A 12500-nucleotide genomic window follows, 5' to 3' on the forward strand; every position below is an offset into this window, starting at 1 on the left:
ATTGTCTCCATCTTTCCTCCTGCTACTTATTCTTCGCCTCCTCTCGCTATCTCCCATCCATCTCTACTGTGCCTGCTTCTGTCTGCCTCCTGCTCAGATCTTGCAGATAACCTGCCAATGGACGACTTCACCTTCCAGGAGCAGCTGCTGACTCCTCGGTTGGCCACAGCCGGTGTTGGAGGCGTCTCCTCACCTGCAGCTCCGCTCTGGAGGAGCAACTTGGTACCGATGCTCCTTGTGACACTCACTCTGGTCCAACTTTGTCACCACTGACCATTGAGGAACTTTGTGGAACATGAAAACCTTCTGTGGGAAGCATGAACGACAAAAAAACGGTACATTTTTCTTTATGTGTCTCAACATGAATGTTTTGTTTGACTCAACAGACCTATAGAAGCACACCTTGGCATTGTGTAAATAAGAAACAGAAGCTCTCTGGTCCACTCCCACTATTGTAGCTATTTTAGCTTCATCTCTTCTTTGCTCTCTAACTGACTTCTGTGTATTTATAAAGTGACCCCCATCATTAGTCAATTATGTCGCGGGCCTGTTACAAGGAAAACAGACACACAACTGAATTCCCTCTCCCAGTCTCCAACAAGTTATTGCCCAGCGGGAACTCTAGCTGGAAGAAGAGGAAAGCTTTGTCTACTTTCTTCTGTGGCAGTAAATGATGTCCTGCCAGGGCTGGACTTCAGCCAGCCGCTCGTTTTAGTGAACTCCTTATCCCAGAAGGCTGAGGTGAATCCTTAATTTAAAGACACACTGTAACTTCAAATGTTCTCTCTACTTTAACCTCCTATTTTCTCTCTCATTGTGTCCTTGCGATGGCTAAGTTATTTCAGAATGGCTCCCTCAACGTGAAGGTTTTCACTGATGCCATTAATGTTTGCTTTATTTAGTAATGCTGCTGATTTTTAAACAGTAACAGCCCTGTGATGTAGAAAACAATAAAAGAGAGAGTGTCAGTCTCCAAATCAGACAGATTACTGTACAGATGTGTGTTTATATGTGTTGGTGCCATGTTTACAAAGAAATGTGTTGATTTACAATGTTAACATATTTATTTCATAAGACAGTTTGGTTTGTGGTCTAAACTGTTGGACTGTGATTTTAGGTTATTCTTTAGCACTGTGGGTAAAGCAAGGAGGATTATGAAATATAAATATGTAGATAAATGTATAAATTGACTTGTTTTATTTGTATTTTGACTCATACGAATATTACCTTTGTGTTTCATTATTTGTTCTTTGAAGTTCTGTTCAAACCAGAAGCTTTTTTTTTCTTTTTTTTTTACTGTTTGTTTGATTTTGTTTGATTCTTGTGGTGAAAACTAAATTCCAGCTCCCTTGTTAAGACTGGAGAACATGTGATGGATGTGTGGAAACAAGCTAATTAGAGGGTGGAACTGTATCTGCTGCTGACTTCACAGCTGTAAGAGTTGACTGTATTCACTCCAGACTATCTGACGAGTCATATCAGGAGAAGCACAGGTGTTTAACAGTCACAGAAACAATGGCTGTGTTCTATTAAGATATGCCAGTGAGTCACAGCAGTGGTCCGACATGTTGAGCATCAGGGTCCTGGCGCTGGAACACCCAAATAGAATGTGGTCATCATTGTTGTACTTTCATTGTTGTCACCCATCCAACTCCCGGCCCAGTGGCAGATCCAGGAATAGAGGATGCTAGAAATTCTGATGCCCAACAACATGTTCCTTTCATGTGCTTAATATTAATGGGAAAGTACAATGTAAAATAAACTAATTTAATAATAATAATTGATTGTTTTGTGACAATTTTTTGATGTGGATATTAATATTAGAGATGGGCATTAGCCAAACCATAAACATTATTCCTTCATACATGTTTTTGATTGTCAAAATGTTCATGAAAACTTTAATGTTTAAGGAGGAAAACATTACATGTTTCAAACAGAATAAGCAACAGACTAAACAAGTTTTAAACAAGAGACTAAACACAAAGGTCTGTGTGAGTGCACTTGATCACATCTGATTTACTATTGCTCTGCGGGCAACATAATCTTTGCAACAGTAGTCAGCTGTAAAGTTGAAGTTACAGAGTCTGGATTTGACTAGAGCGAGTCAGTTACAGCACCGAGCTCTGACGGTGGGGGGAGGGTGCAGCCTATACTCATCTACATCATCTCTGGAGACCATTTCAAATAAGAAAAATGCTTGAAGTAAAGTTTGTTTTCCTCAGCGAGGAAGTCGGTCTATCGGTGCTCTTGGGAAATTCACATTTGGTGTGAACTCAGCATTATTCAGTGCAGAAACAACAAAAATAGTTACCTAGTTACTTTTATGAAAGTACAAAAACAAAATGGTGGTGAGCGTGGATAAGCTGTGTTTTATTCTCATTAAAGAAATCATTTTTTGCTTTTATGTGAAGTGTAATGTAATGCTGAGAGTGCTAGTTGCCACAGATTCCATGTCAACAGTAAATCAGCTAACGTGAACACAAGGTCGGGCTGAAAGAATGAATTCATTCAGCATTCAGTCTGTCATTTCATCCTCCACATTTGGGTTGCAGGGCTGCTGGAGTCAATCAGGGGGGTTCAGGGGGGTACAGGCGGGGGCACACCCTGGACAGGACGTTGGCCCCTCACAGGGCCAACATACAGTGACTATTCACGCTCACACTCACACCTATGGTCAATTTAGAGTGTCCAATTAACCTCTGTGTGTTTTTTTTTGACTGTGGGTAGAAACCAGAGTACAAAAACCCACACACACAAACTTCACAAACCTGGGCCTTTTTGCTGTAAGGCAACAATACTAGCCATGTTGCCCACCGTGGATGAATGAATTAAGTAACATTACATACTTTTTGTTAAATTGTGGGAGTAATTTTACAATATCATATAGAGGATGAGAAAATCTGTTGTGAGACCGATGCCTTTAAAGGTCTTTAAAGTTCACAAAAACATGAAAAAGATTAAATGGATGGTTTGCTACAGAGATTATGAATAGTTCTCACAATGTTGCAAGTATATATATGTTACATTAAGTGCCTTTTACCCTTTGATCTTCTTCAAAAGCTCTTCCTCCATAATCTTATGATTTATGTATCTCTGAACTGTGCATGTTCTCAGAATTCTCAAAGCAGCATCTGAGTCGTGTGTTTCTCCAAATCTGTATTCCTCACTCCCAGCAGATAATGTACCAGCCCCCGGGTGGTTCCACACATTTAACCCCATTAGTTTTCCCCCAGTGTCACCTATCCAGGTAACAGACTCTTTGTCCGCAGCTTCACAATTAAATGAGGTTCATTAGGCCTAATTGTTTGTGTTTTGTCTCGGTTTTTAAAGCATGTATATATTATCAAGGCCAATCACTCACAGCTCCTCACATCAACATGTCTGTCAATGTAAACACACCTTAAAAAACCCTGTTTTCTTGTGCTCTGCTGTAAGTATTTACACCCATGCACCCTCTGCTCTCCAGGTTCCAGTTTAAAATGCCATTGTTATCCAGCTGTGCCTTTCTTTTCTGAACTAGATTGCAGCTTTAGAGATGGAAAAGAGAGGCTGATTATTAGGAGATGAGCAAACGCTGTCTGCAGAGAGAGCAGAGAGCTAACCCGGGGTGGTGGGGGGTTATACTCTGAATGCTAATGCGAGGCTGGAGAAAGGGCAAATAGGCCTATTGAAATGCAGAGTTCACATGTTTTCTTAGGGTAATATTGGGGCAATGTTGAAACAGCAAGCATTATGAGAGTGAAAGGTCAATTTGATGTTAGTCAGCAGACACAGAAAGAATAGCTGACTATCAGGAATTGTTACATTTTCTGCCTGAGTGATTGACTACCAATGAATATGTATTTCAGCACGGTTTCACGGGGCACACAAAGATGTTTGGGCTTGGGTGCAAACCTGAGAGGTCATCAAACCACGCGTGTAAATTAAAATAACAATTTAGTTCAGGTGCAACGACTGTGAATGGGCACCATAGTCCAGTCCACTTTTTAACCAAGCTGGATGGAGAAATTCCTCCACCAGAGAGAAAGGTCTGAGACATGTCACGTCGTTCAAAGCTCATTCATGTCTAATTACCATGGCACTTGACCATTTTTCTTACTTTTTGTTGGCCTATTGAGAGGAGTGCCGGGCCCACGCTCTCCCATGCACACAGCTCCGGCATCCTGCTCCTCACTCAGCAAACCCTGGCTTCTCCTGCAGCAGCCGCAGTCACACAGATTGAATGGAGCCGCCTGAGGAATGTGGACACAAAAGGAAGAATGTCACTTTACTGAGTGCTGCCCCCCCCCCCCCACATCCCAAACCTAATGGACATGCACACACACATATAGAAGCACCCCACAAGTCGGGGCATGTTCAAACACAGGGGGCACAAAGTCTTGTTATGATTTTTTTTTGTTCATTCAAGGATTTAATTAAAGGAGCAAATCTCACCACACTTGTTTAGAATGATATATGGTAGAAGAGGAGGCCTGTGATTTGAGGAGTAAGGGCGATTTGAAAACCTATACTTTGTTCATTTACTTTGTTCAACTGTCTTATCAGAAATCTGAATTTAAATCTCTGTTTTCCAGTGTTACAAGAAGCAACAGGCAACAAAATGCACACATGTTTTTCAACTTTTGTGATCTTGTTTCTTCTAATTGTCTCTATCTCTATGCACTGGGCCTGGGAAGAGAATACAGATTCAGATTCAAATAGATTATCGCCATATTTGCAGTAAGAAAACATGTTTCTCTGTGCAATGAAATTCTTTCTTTGCTCATACAAATGCAGAGTTAAATTACTAGTTAAAAGTAATAAAAGGACACACAATAAGGGCGGTATAACTAGAAATGCAATAGAAAAAAATAAATACTGTTGAAATACCATGTGCAGATGAAGAAAAGAACATTAGCTGTACATTCGGTTCTGCAAACCGATGTGCAAAAGAAACTTAATGTGTAAAATGATATAAAACAGTAGGAACAAAATATGAGAGAAACAGACTAGAGATATTCTTAGCAAGCAGAGGACATATGACATTTTCCTGGATCTCAGTGTGTATATGATGTATTCAGTAAAGGCTTCTTTCCTTTTTTTTTACTATTATTTTAAATGTACATCACATCAGCAGGGCGTTCGACAGGCTCCTGTCGAAAATCTCATGTGTTTCCAAGTTACTTTCGAGAAACTGATTGTCCTAAATTAATTTTGACTGTTTTATGCATTTCCTGTTCCTTTTTTTGTCATCAACTATCGGCTTACACAGCTCGAGCATGCTTCCATTCCACTGTTTACTGTAGTTTACAACACTGGCCGCGCTATGTGACAGGCAGCTGTGTATTAAAAACACCACTGCCCTGTTGCTAACAGGACACAGGCTGACCTGTGTTTGTGTAAGGAACAGGCCTGTAATTTTGCCTCCATGGTTACTGTAACACTAGCCAGGTTTTAACCCAAGGCTTTTAAACAAACCAAGATCCATTGGATTATAATGGCTGAACAGAAATAACACATTTGGATAAAATATGTGTTTTGTGTCATGTCCTCACTCCTTGTATAAATCATTGTCATGCAATGAAATGATTTGGAAAACGAAATTATTAAAATACTTTCTTTTTTTTTTTAAATGGTCTGCACAGTGATGGTTAGCAGATTGGTGTTATTGGTGTTAGGTTAGGTTATGTTGGCTCTCTGATGGACTGGTGACCTGTCTCTTGCCCAATGTCAGATGAAACTGGATCAATTCCAAATGATAAGCAATAGATAATGAATGGAAACGTTAATAATGATTCAGTATAAAAGCTTATCATTTATTGCCATTTCCCCCCCCCATCATGGACCACTTAAAAATGAATGCTTGCCAACATGGGGCCTGAGATCCACGTGGGGTTATTCCCATGGCTTCATCACTAATTGTTTTATATGTTAGGACAGTGAGAGCTTCAGGAGGGACATCTGTTTACTTGAAAGGTTTTTTATCTCCTCGCCAGCAGATAGGAAACCCTCACAAAACACAGGTCAAACAGGGGTCTGCAATAAAAAAAGATTTGATTTTCAGTACCATTAGGTTTTCTAACGATTCTTTTCTTTTATGTCATGTGGACCAATACAAATTGCCAGGCTCACTGTTTCATGCTGCTTCAGTTCCAATGCAGTACAAATGAGATTTAACGGTTCATAACTACAGGAACATGACTGTCCTCTAAAGAGCTCACTTATGCACTCCATCTTGGATGACTGAATTGCCCCTATTGATTCTCCAACGTTGACATATATTCACCCACTGCTATCACTAATTTCCTCCATTATTGTTTGGACCGTAATGTTTATCCCCATGAGAACCGATGAGAAGTGGACAGTTATTAGTTATATATGACCATTTACACCTGTCATTAAAATGTATCTCCTGTGACCACATGTGATCAGATCTCACATCCATGCAAATACACGTGGATGTCATTTCTCTTTTTAAGAACAAAAACAAATGTTTTAATGGGTCTGGCAGCACGATGTGTCTGCTGTCAATGTGTTTGTGTGAGTCTGTGTTTCTGCAAGTGACAAAAAAGAGGAGCTGAGTCAATCAAGCTTGACACTAGAGCAACATGAAATAAGATTTTAACAACTAGCAAAAATAAATAATGTGTCAATCAAAGTAAAAAAAAAAATGTGGTGGCTGTAAATAATTAAAACCTCTATGTGGTTCTCACAGGATTCTGAGGACACACTGGGTGAGTTTATAAGTGTGCTTAGTGCTGTCTTCATGAGATCAGTTCACTCAAGGAAGGATGTTAATACCAGGTCTGAATGAGGTCATTGAAGTGGATTTGGGGATCAGATATCTGTGTCCACACACAGAAAGATCTGAATCAGAAATCAGATAGGAGTCACTTCAGCCTGGTAATGTAAAGGTAGTCATAGCTCCACCCTCAGCTCCGGTCCTGATTTTCAAACCTGGTTACTTTGCAGACAGTGATTTGAGGGGTTGAAGTCCGTACTCCACGCTCCACCCCTGGTGTTTCTGATTTCCAGGTCTTTGTCCCCGGAACTTGCTCTCTCTCATTCCTGAGTGTCCACCAGGATTTTCTCCTCGCATCTGGATCTCCGTTACGGTCAGCACATACACACACACTCAGAGTCCGAGTCCCGGTCTCAAACAAACCACATTTGGCTAAAAGAAGCGAGAAAAGAAGGGAAGACAGAAGACGACAAAACACATTCCCGGCAACTTTCAACCGTCTGCGCTCCTGTCGTGTTTTTTTTTTTTACCCTGTTGTCGAAGACACTCTGGTACTCTTGGCAGAAGTCGAAGAAAGAGGGAGAAAGTTTTTACTTGTTTCAAAGTTGTTCTTCTGTCGCGTCTACGCTTTTCTTCAAGTGAGCGCTGGAGGCATAAGCTGACCTAACCTTGAAGTGGAGGACTTTGTCGTCGTGTTTGTGGTTTTACGTCGGTGTTTTCAGAGTCAGAGCTGCTACTGCTGCTCCTGCTGCTGCTGTGAATGAAGTGTTGAGCCGAAGAAAGCAGCGCTTCTGTCTCCATGAGGAAACTCAGCGTGGGAGTCACTGAAACTTTGTCCTAGCTTACGCGCACCTGAGCGTCCACCGTCGGTTTTTTTCTTTATTGTTTTTTAATTGTGTGTTTTTTGTAGCTGACTCAAAATGAAGACACTACTGGTGCTGTGTGTGGTTTGCACGCTGGTTGTGTTGTCTGTATCGGGAACCGCGGAGCAAAAGTTGAAAAACTGTAACGACGTCCGTGCTGCTTACAGCTCCAAAGGCTTCAACGTTAACGACGTCCCCAACAAAGGAATCAATGGTGAGTGTGGTTTTTTTTTTTAAGTGTTAAACACTCGTTTATGTGGCTCAGAATTGTGTGTTTCTACAGTCTGAGTGGAGGACGACGACACGGTGGGTCCTGGAGAAGTCCAAGTGTCCCAGTGGTCTCCCGAAACTTTTGAAGCTAGCAAAGTTAGCATTCAAGACACTGGGTTAAAATCAACAAAATGTCTTCACGTGTTTTTGGTTTGGCCATCACTGGCTACAAACTTACTACAGGCAGTTTTTCTCACCAATCACCACTCGCCTTAAACATTATATTTTGAGCAAACATTAGTGGTAGTAAGTGTTCAAACTTTTTTTTAACCAGCATCAAGATGAAGTGAGTAGGGGGACTTTTAAAACTTATTTTTGTAACAAATTAATAGATTCAACCATTTGTTCCAGAAAGGCCGAATATCATTATAACACCGTTTAAAGTTCAAAGACCCATTCATTTTTAGTATGTGCTACCCCCAAAAGAACATGAAGGTACCAGAGCATTAGGTAATCTGGTTTTTATCAGTGTTAATCCCTCAACATCAGCAGGGAGAGGCCTGTAAAGGTGGGTTTCTATCAGCCTTTGCATATGTGCTTTTTCAATTTTTATATAGAAACTAAATGGGATAAACAAACTTTTCAAACTTGAGGGAGGTGGACAAGTTGACATATCTATAAAAGATAAAATATAAGTAATTGAAACAGAAGGAGATTCAGCAAACAAAGGCTGACGTTTATAAATCACAACTGAAATGTCACTTCAGCTTTCTCATTGCACTGAAGTAGATAAATGGCAGACGAGAGGAGGTATATGTGGACTACTGATTAGGAAACCACAACATTCCTCAATTTAGTGCAAGAAGCAACATTTTCTACAATAATACATGGGAAGCAGCAAAGAAATGCAACCATGTAATGACAGCTACTGGCACACATTATTTACATGATGAAGTTGCACCCTCTTACCTTTTTTGTGGTTTTCAAATGCTTATCGTGGTGATTAACTCCCATTATCCCTGAAACAGCAGTCGATGGAAATGCAGTTTCCATTTTGCAAAATTTTTGAAAAGATAGTTAAGTTTATTTTATCAGAAGCTGAGTTACAATCAATCATACAGACAAAGTGACTGTTTCCATGTGTTAAAAGTTGCAATACACTGTGAAGAGGCAGTAGTGCAACATTATGGTTACCAACTGCCATAAAACACTACCACCAATACCAACCAATGTAAGTGTGTGGAAGGAAGGAAGGAAGGAAAAATTCTTCAGGCTACTCTGTGTCTGACAGCCATTGACTACTACAGCTGGTAAATATAGTCTTCAGCAAGGAAATACTTGTAGGTAATTCATAACAATAAAGAGGTATAATCAACACACAAGCTGGGCTCCCCACTGAAATAAGACAGGCCTGTGTTTATTTCTGGGCTTCCTTAGTTGAGACTCTGATGGCTGTGAAGTGCAGGCAGCCGGCAGTGATTTAGTAAACATTGCCGTGCATTGTGAACAAGACTTATGCTTCCCCCTTTCACTCTCCCTCTCTGGATTTGTGTGATTTTTTTTTTGTGGTTTTAACATTTTCTGTGAAGGCACACGTTGTACTCGGAGTTCTGTCTGTGGAACAGGAGGGAAGGCTGCTTGGTCATAAATAAGCGTTGTTTCATTAACAGTTAGACTGAGGTGAGAAGGCATATAAATGAAGCTAACCATGAGTTAAACCCAAGTAATGGAAACTTCTGTAGAGGGGCTTTTACTTTGGAGGCTTGAGGGGAACAGGGGACGGGGGTTGGGGTTTGCAAATTCCACTGTGTCCTGCATACTTTAAATCCCTCCCTTCTCTAATTTCCTTCTCAGTTTTATTGTGGTTAAAATGAACACATATATTAAAATCCTTAAATTCAGTCCAGTTTCTTGGTGGCTTCAGAACACTGTCTTTTGTTTGTAGACGTGTGTCATCCAGACATGGTTACTGTCATGTTACTTGTACATGTTAGTGTCTTGTTTACCTCTTTTTTGATTTAATGGCCATCTTAATCAGGTATTTTAACACATTTAAGTGTTTTCCCCTCTTTTATCAATAATCTTTTCACGCCCAAGCTGTTTTGTTTTTGGACATGTCTTTTTGTTATCTGACCAGAGTGACAAATGTATACATGTTCTCTTTATTATACTGATGTCCATGAGTTTAGAGGATTTTCAGACCATCCTTTAATGTTAGCGCCACAACAGCTCATTAGAATTTGAGGTGGACCCAACCATCAGAGAGGCACAGAACTTATTTTCTCCCGGGATTTCACACAAGTCTATAGGTCCTTTTGTTTTCGGTCTGTCTGTCTGTCTTTGTGATGCTAAATGTCATTGAGTGCAGCCCAACATGTCTGCATTTGTCAGATCTGATTGTCTTGACTCTCTGGATTTTGAAAGAAGGAATGAATGAAGGCAGTTTTATTGTGCAAGTTTGTGTTGTACACACACACACACACACACACACACACACACACACACACACACGTGCCTTTTACTTACAATAGAATCCTGGTGTATGTCTGAGCCTTAAACCGACCAACCTCAATAAGCTATTTTTTGTCATTGATGGAGACTGAGATAATTGATCCATAGAAAGCAACAGGGTCTACTGTCATTGAACAGTGTTGGGGGTCTGCAGAAAGCAGATACAATAGTTCTTTGCTCTTGTAATGTTTGGTTTTGCTGGGGAGAAATGGTTCCAAAGGTTCAGTGTGACTGAACTTCAGTTATTTTTGTTAGAGCTTTGTGTCCTCTCTTTGCAGCAGGTCAAACTCCAAACATTAATTCTGTCCTTAACCATAACAGTGTTTCTGTAAGTTTAGACCATTTTGGTGCATAAACATTTCACAGTTTATGTTTCGACTGTTGGGTGTCAAGTTATTAGATATAACATCTGCAGTAGTGAAGAGTTTAAAAATAATGAAAATACCTAGTATATGACGTAAAAGCTTTTTTACGAAGTAAAAAGTTTGCAGTCATAATATAGACCACTTACATTTTGCCTGTGTGGCTGCTGAGACATCATTTGAAATTATATGGTTTCTACCAATTGCCTGACAAGTAGTTTTTGAAATGTTTACCTTCTTTGATATATGCATCATTAAATCAGATTGGTCCTTTCTGAGACATGTAGGGCTAAAATGGCCTCTTCTAACCACAAACATTGTCTTATTGTTGGCAGGACAGAGATAAGAATGTTTGCAACTGTCAAAATTCCAACAAGCTCAGCTGAAATCAGACTTCGGTTTTGATGCAGATGTTTAATGCAGTAAAACTGAAATGAAAACCCCGATTGCCTGAATGTAGTCAGAATTAAGTGATGCAGAGGAACAGCAGGCTTGGTCGGTAAATTCCTTGTTGATCCCATGGTATCAATCTTTTACCACTCACGTGGAAGCTGTTCAAGACTTTTCCAAGGTTCTTGTCTGATTTGTTCAGAGCTTGTGGTTGAATACCTCACATAAATGGGAAAGAAATTATGCTCACATTTGTAATTATGACAGCTAAACATTGTAAGCAACCGTACCACATGTAAATGGTGGTTTTGCTGTTTGCTAATAGCAGGTAGGGTTTGTTATCTAACAGTTATATTAGATTGGATGGTCTTATATCTGCTTAGTGCTGCTGCACAGTTGCAACATGGTCCAGCTCTTTAAGCTTATTCTGAGAACAGAATCATTTACTCTGACCAGATTGGTATGTCAAAGGCTACTTACAGGGCTGGATGCTGCACTTCCCATTTTGTGCATTTTCAAGCAAAATCTGTTTTGGTTTACTCTGACAGTCACGCTTGACGTCATGAATCAGGCATGGGACAATGGCAAAGATCAAAAAGAAGAGGGTCGTTTTCCCTCCCTTCTGCATGAGGAACGTCCCTCCCTCATAATCAGTTTAGTGCATTATGACTGAAACTCAAAGCGTGCATGACCTCAGCGCTGTGGCTTCTCCGTATGCTCCAGACATTCTGCTCTTTCACATTGTGAGGGCTTCTTCCCTCTTAGCTGGTGGCTGCATGCCCTGCATCGTTATGGTTTGGGAAATAACAGGTTGTGTTATTGCAGTGACATTCAGCAGATAAGATAAGAGCAGGGAACTGGGGCGTAGCACAGTCTAAGGGAGCTTTTAAAACTCAAAGACCAATAGTTGAGTGGCTTTGCTATGCAGGACTGACCGTGGCCTGGTGTTTTAACACTTGTAATAATTAACTAATAAACTACCAACCAAGTGTCTTACTTGCCTCTCAAGGTCAATCCCATAAAATTCAAATGACTTGCTTTGTTTAGTGCCATGCTTTGTAATGGAGATTAACTTCAAGTAATCGGAGAAACTGGCATAAAAACACTCTTGTGAGGTTTAATAAATTGTTGCATTTTGATGTGATCTTTATCCAGCTGTTGCAGTCTGTAGAGTCAGTAATCCAAAACCTCCCTAAATATCTCTCGGTATGTTTACATGGCATTAGAAAAAAATAGGGTGCTTGTTCATCTAATACTGGGTTTATAAAATACATGTAAACATGCTAATCTGACTGAATTTGTACTACATTAAATTTCTGAAAGTTGGACTAGCCCACAAAATCCGGTTGGGATTCAAACTACGACTGCATGTATACCTTCAGTCAGACCAGAGTCGGACCCAAGCTGGCCTGGGCACTCTGGACATAAGCCACGGTTCTGATC

At 40.3% G+C, this 12500-nt stretch overlaps 2 protein-coding genes across 2 annotated transcripts in view; both read left to right on the forward strand.

Annotated features, from left to right (window-relative positions):
* The window catches only part of gpc3 (glypican 3), a 105767-nt gene extending 103993 nt beyond the window's left edge, over positions 1-1774 (forward strand). The window contains exon 8 of the mRNA XM_058650466.1: positions 98-1774. Coding sequence (XP_058506449.1) covers positions 98-273 — 176 coding nt within the window. The 3' untranslated portion in view covers positions 274-1774. The remainder of the gene's footprint in view (positions 1-97) is intronic.
* A 5217-nt stretch (positions 1775-6991) lies between these two features.
* gpc4 (glypican 4) overlaps positions 6992-12500 on the forward strand; it is a 31691-nt gene continuing 26182 nt past the window's right edge. The window contains exon 1 of the mRNA XM_058649883.1: positions 6992-7798. Coding sequence (XP_058505866.1) covers positions 7642-7798 — 157 coding nt within the window. The 5' untranslated portion in view covers positions 6992-7641. The remainder of the gene's footprint in view (positions 7799-12500) is intronic.

The sequence above is a fragment of the Solea solea genome, chromosome 14, assembly GCF_958295425.1.
Source record: "Solea solea chromosome 14, fSolSol10.1, whole genome shotgun sequence".
Lineage (NCBI taxonomy): Eukaryota > Metazoa > Chordata > Actinopteri > Pleuronectiformes > Soleidae > Solea > Solea solea.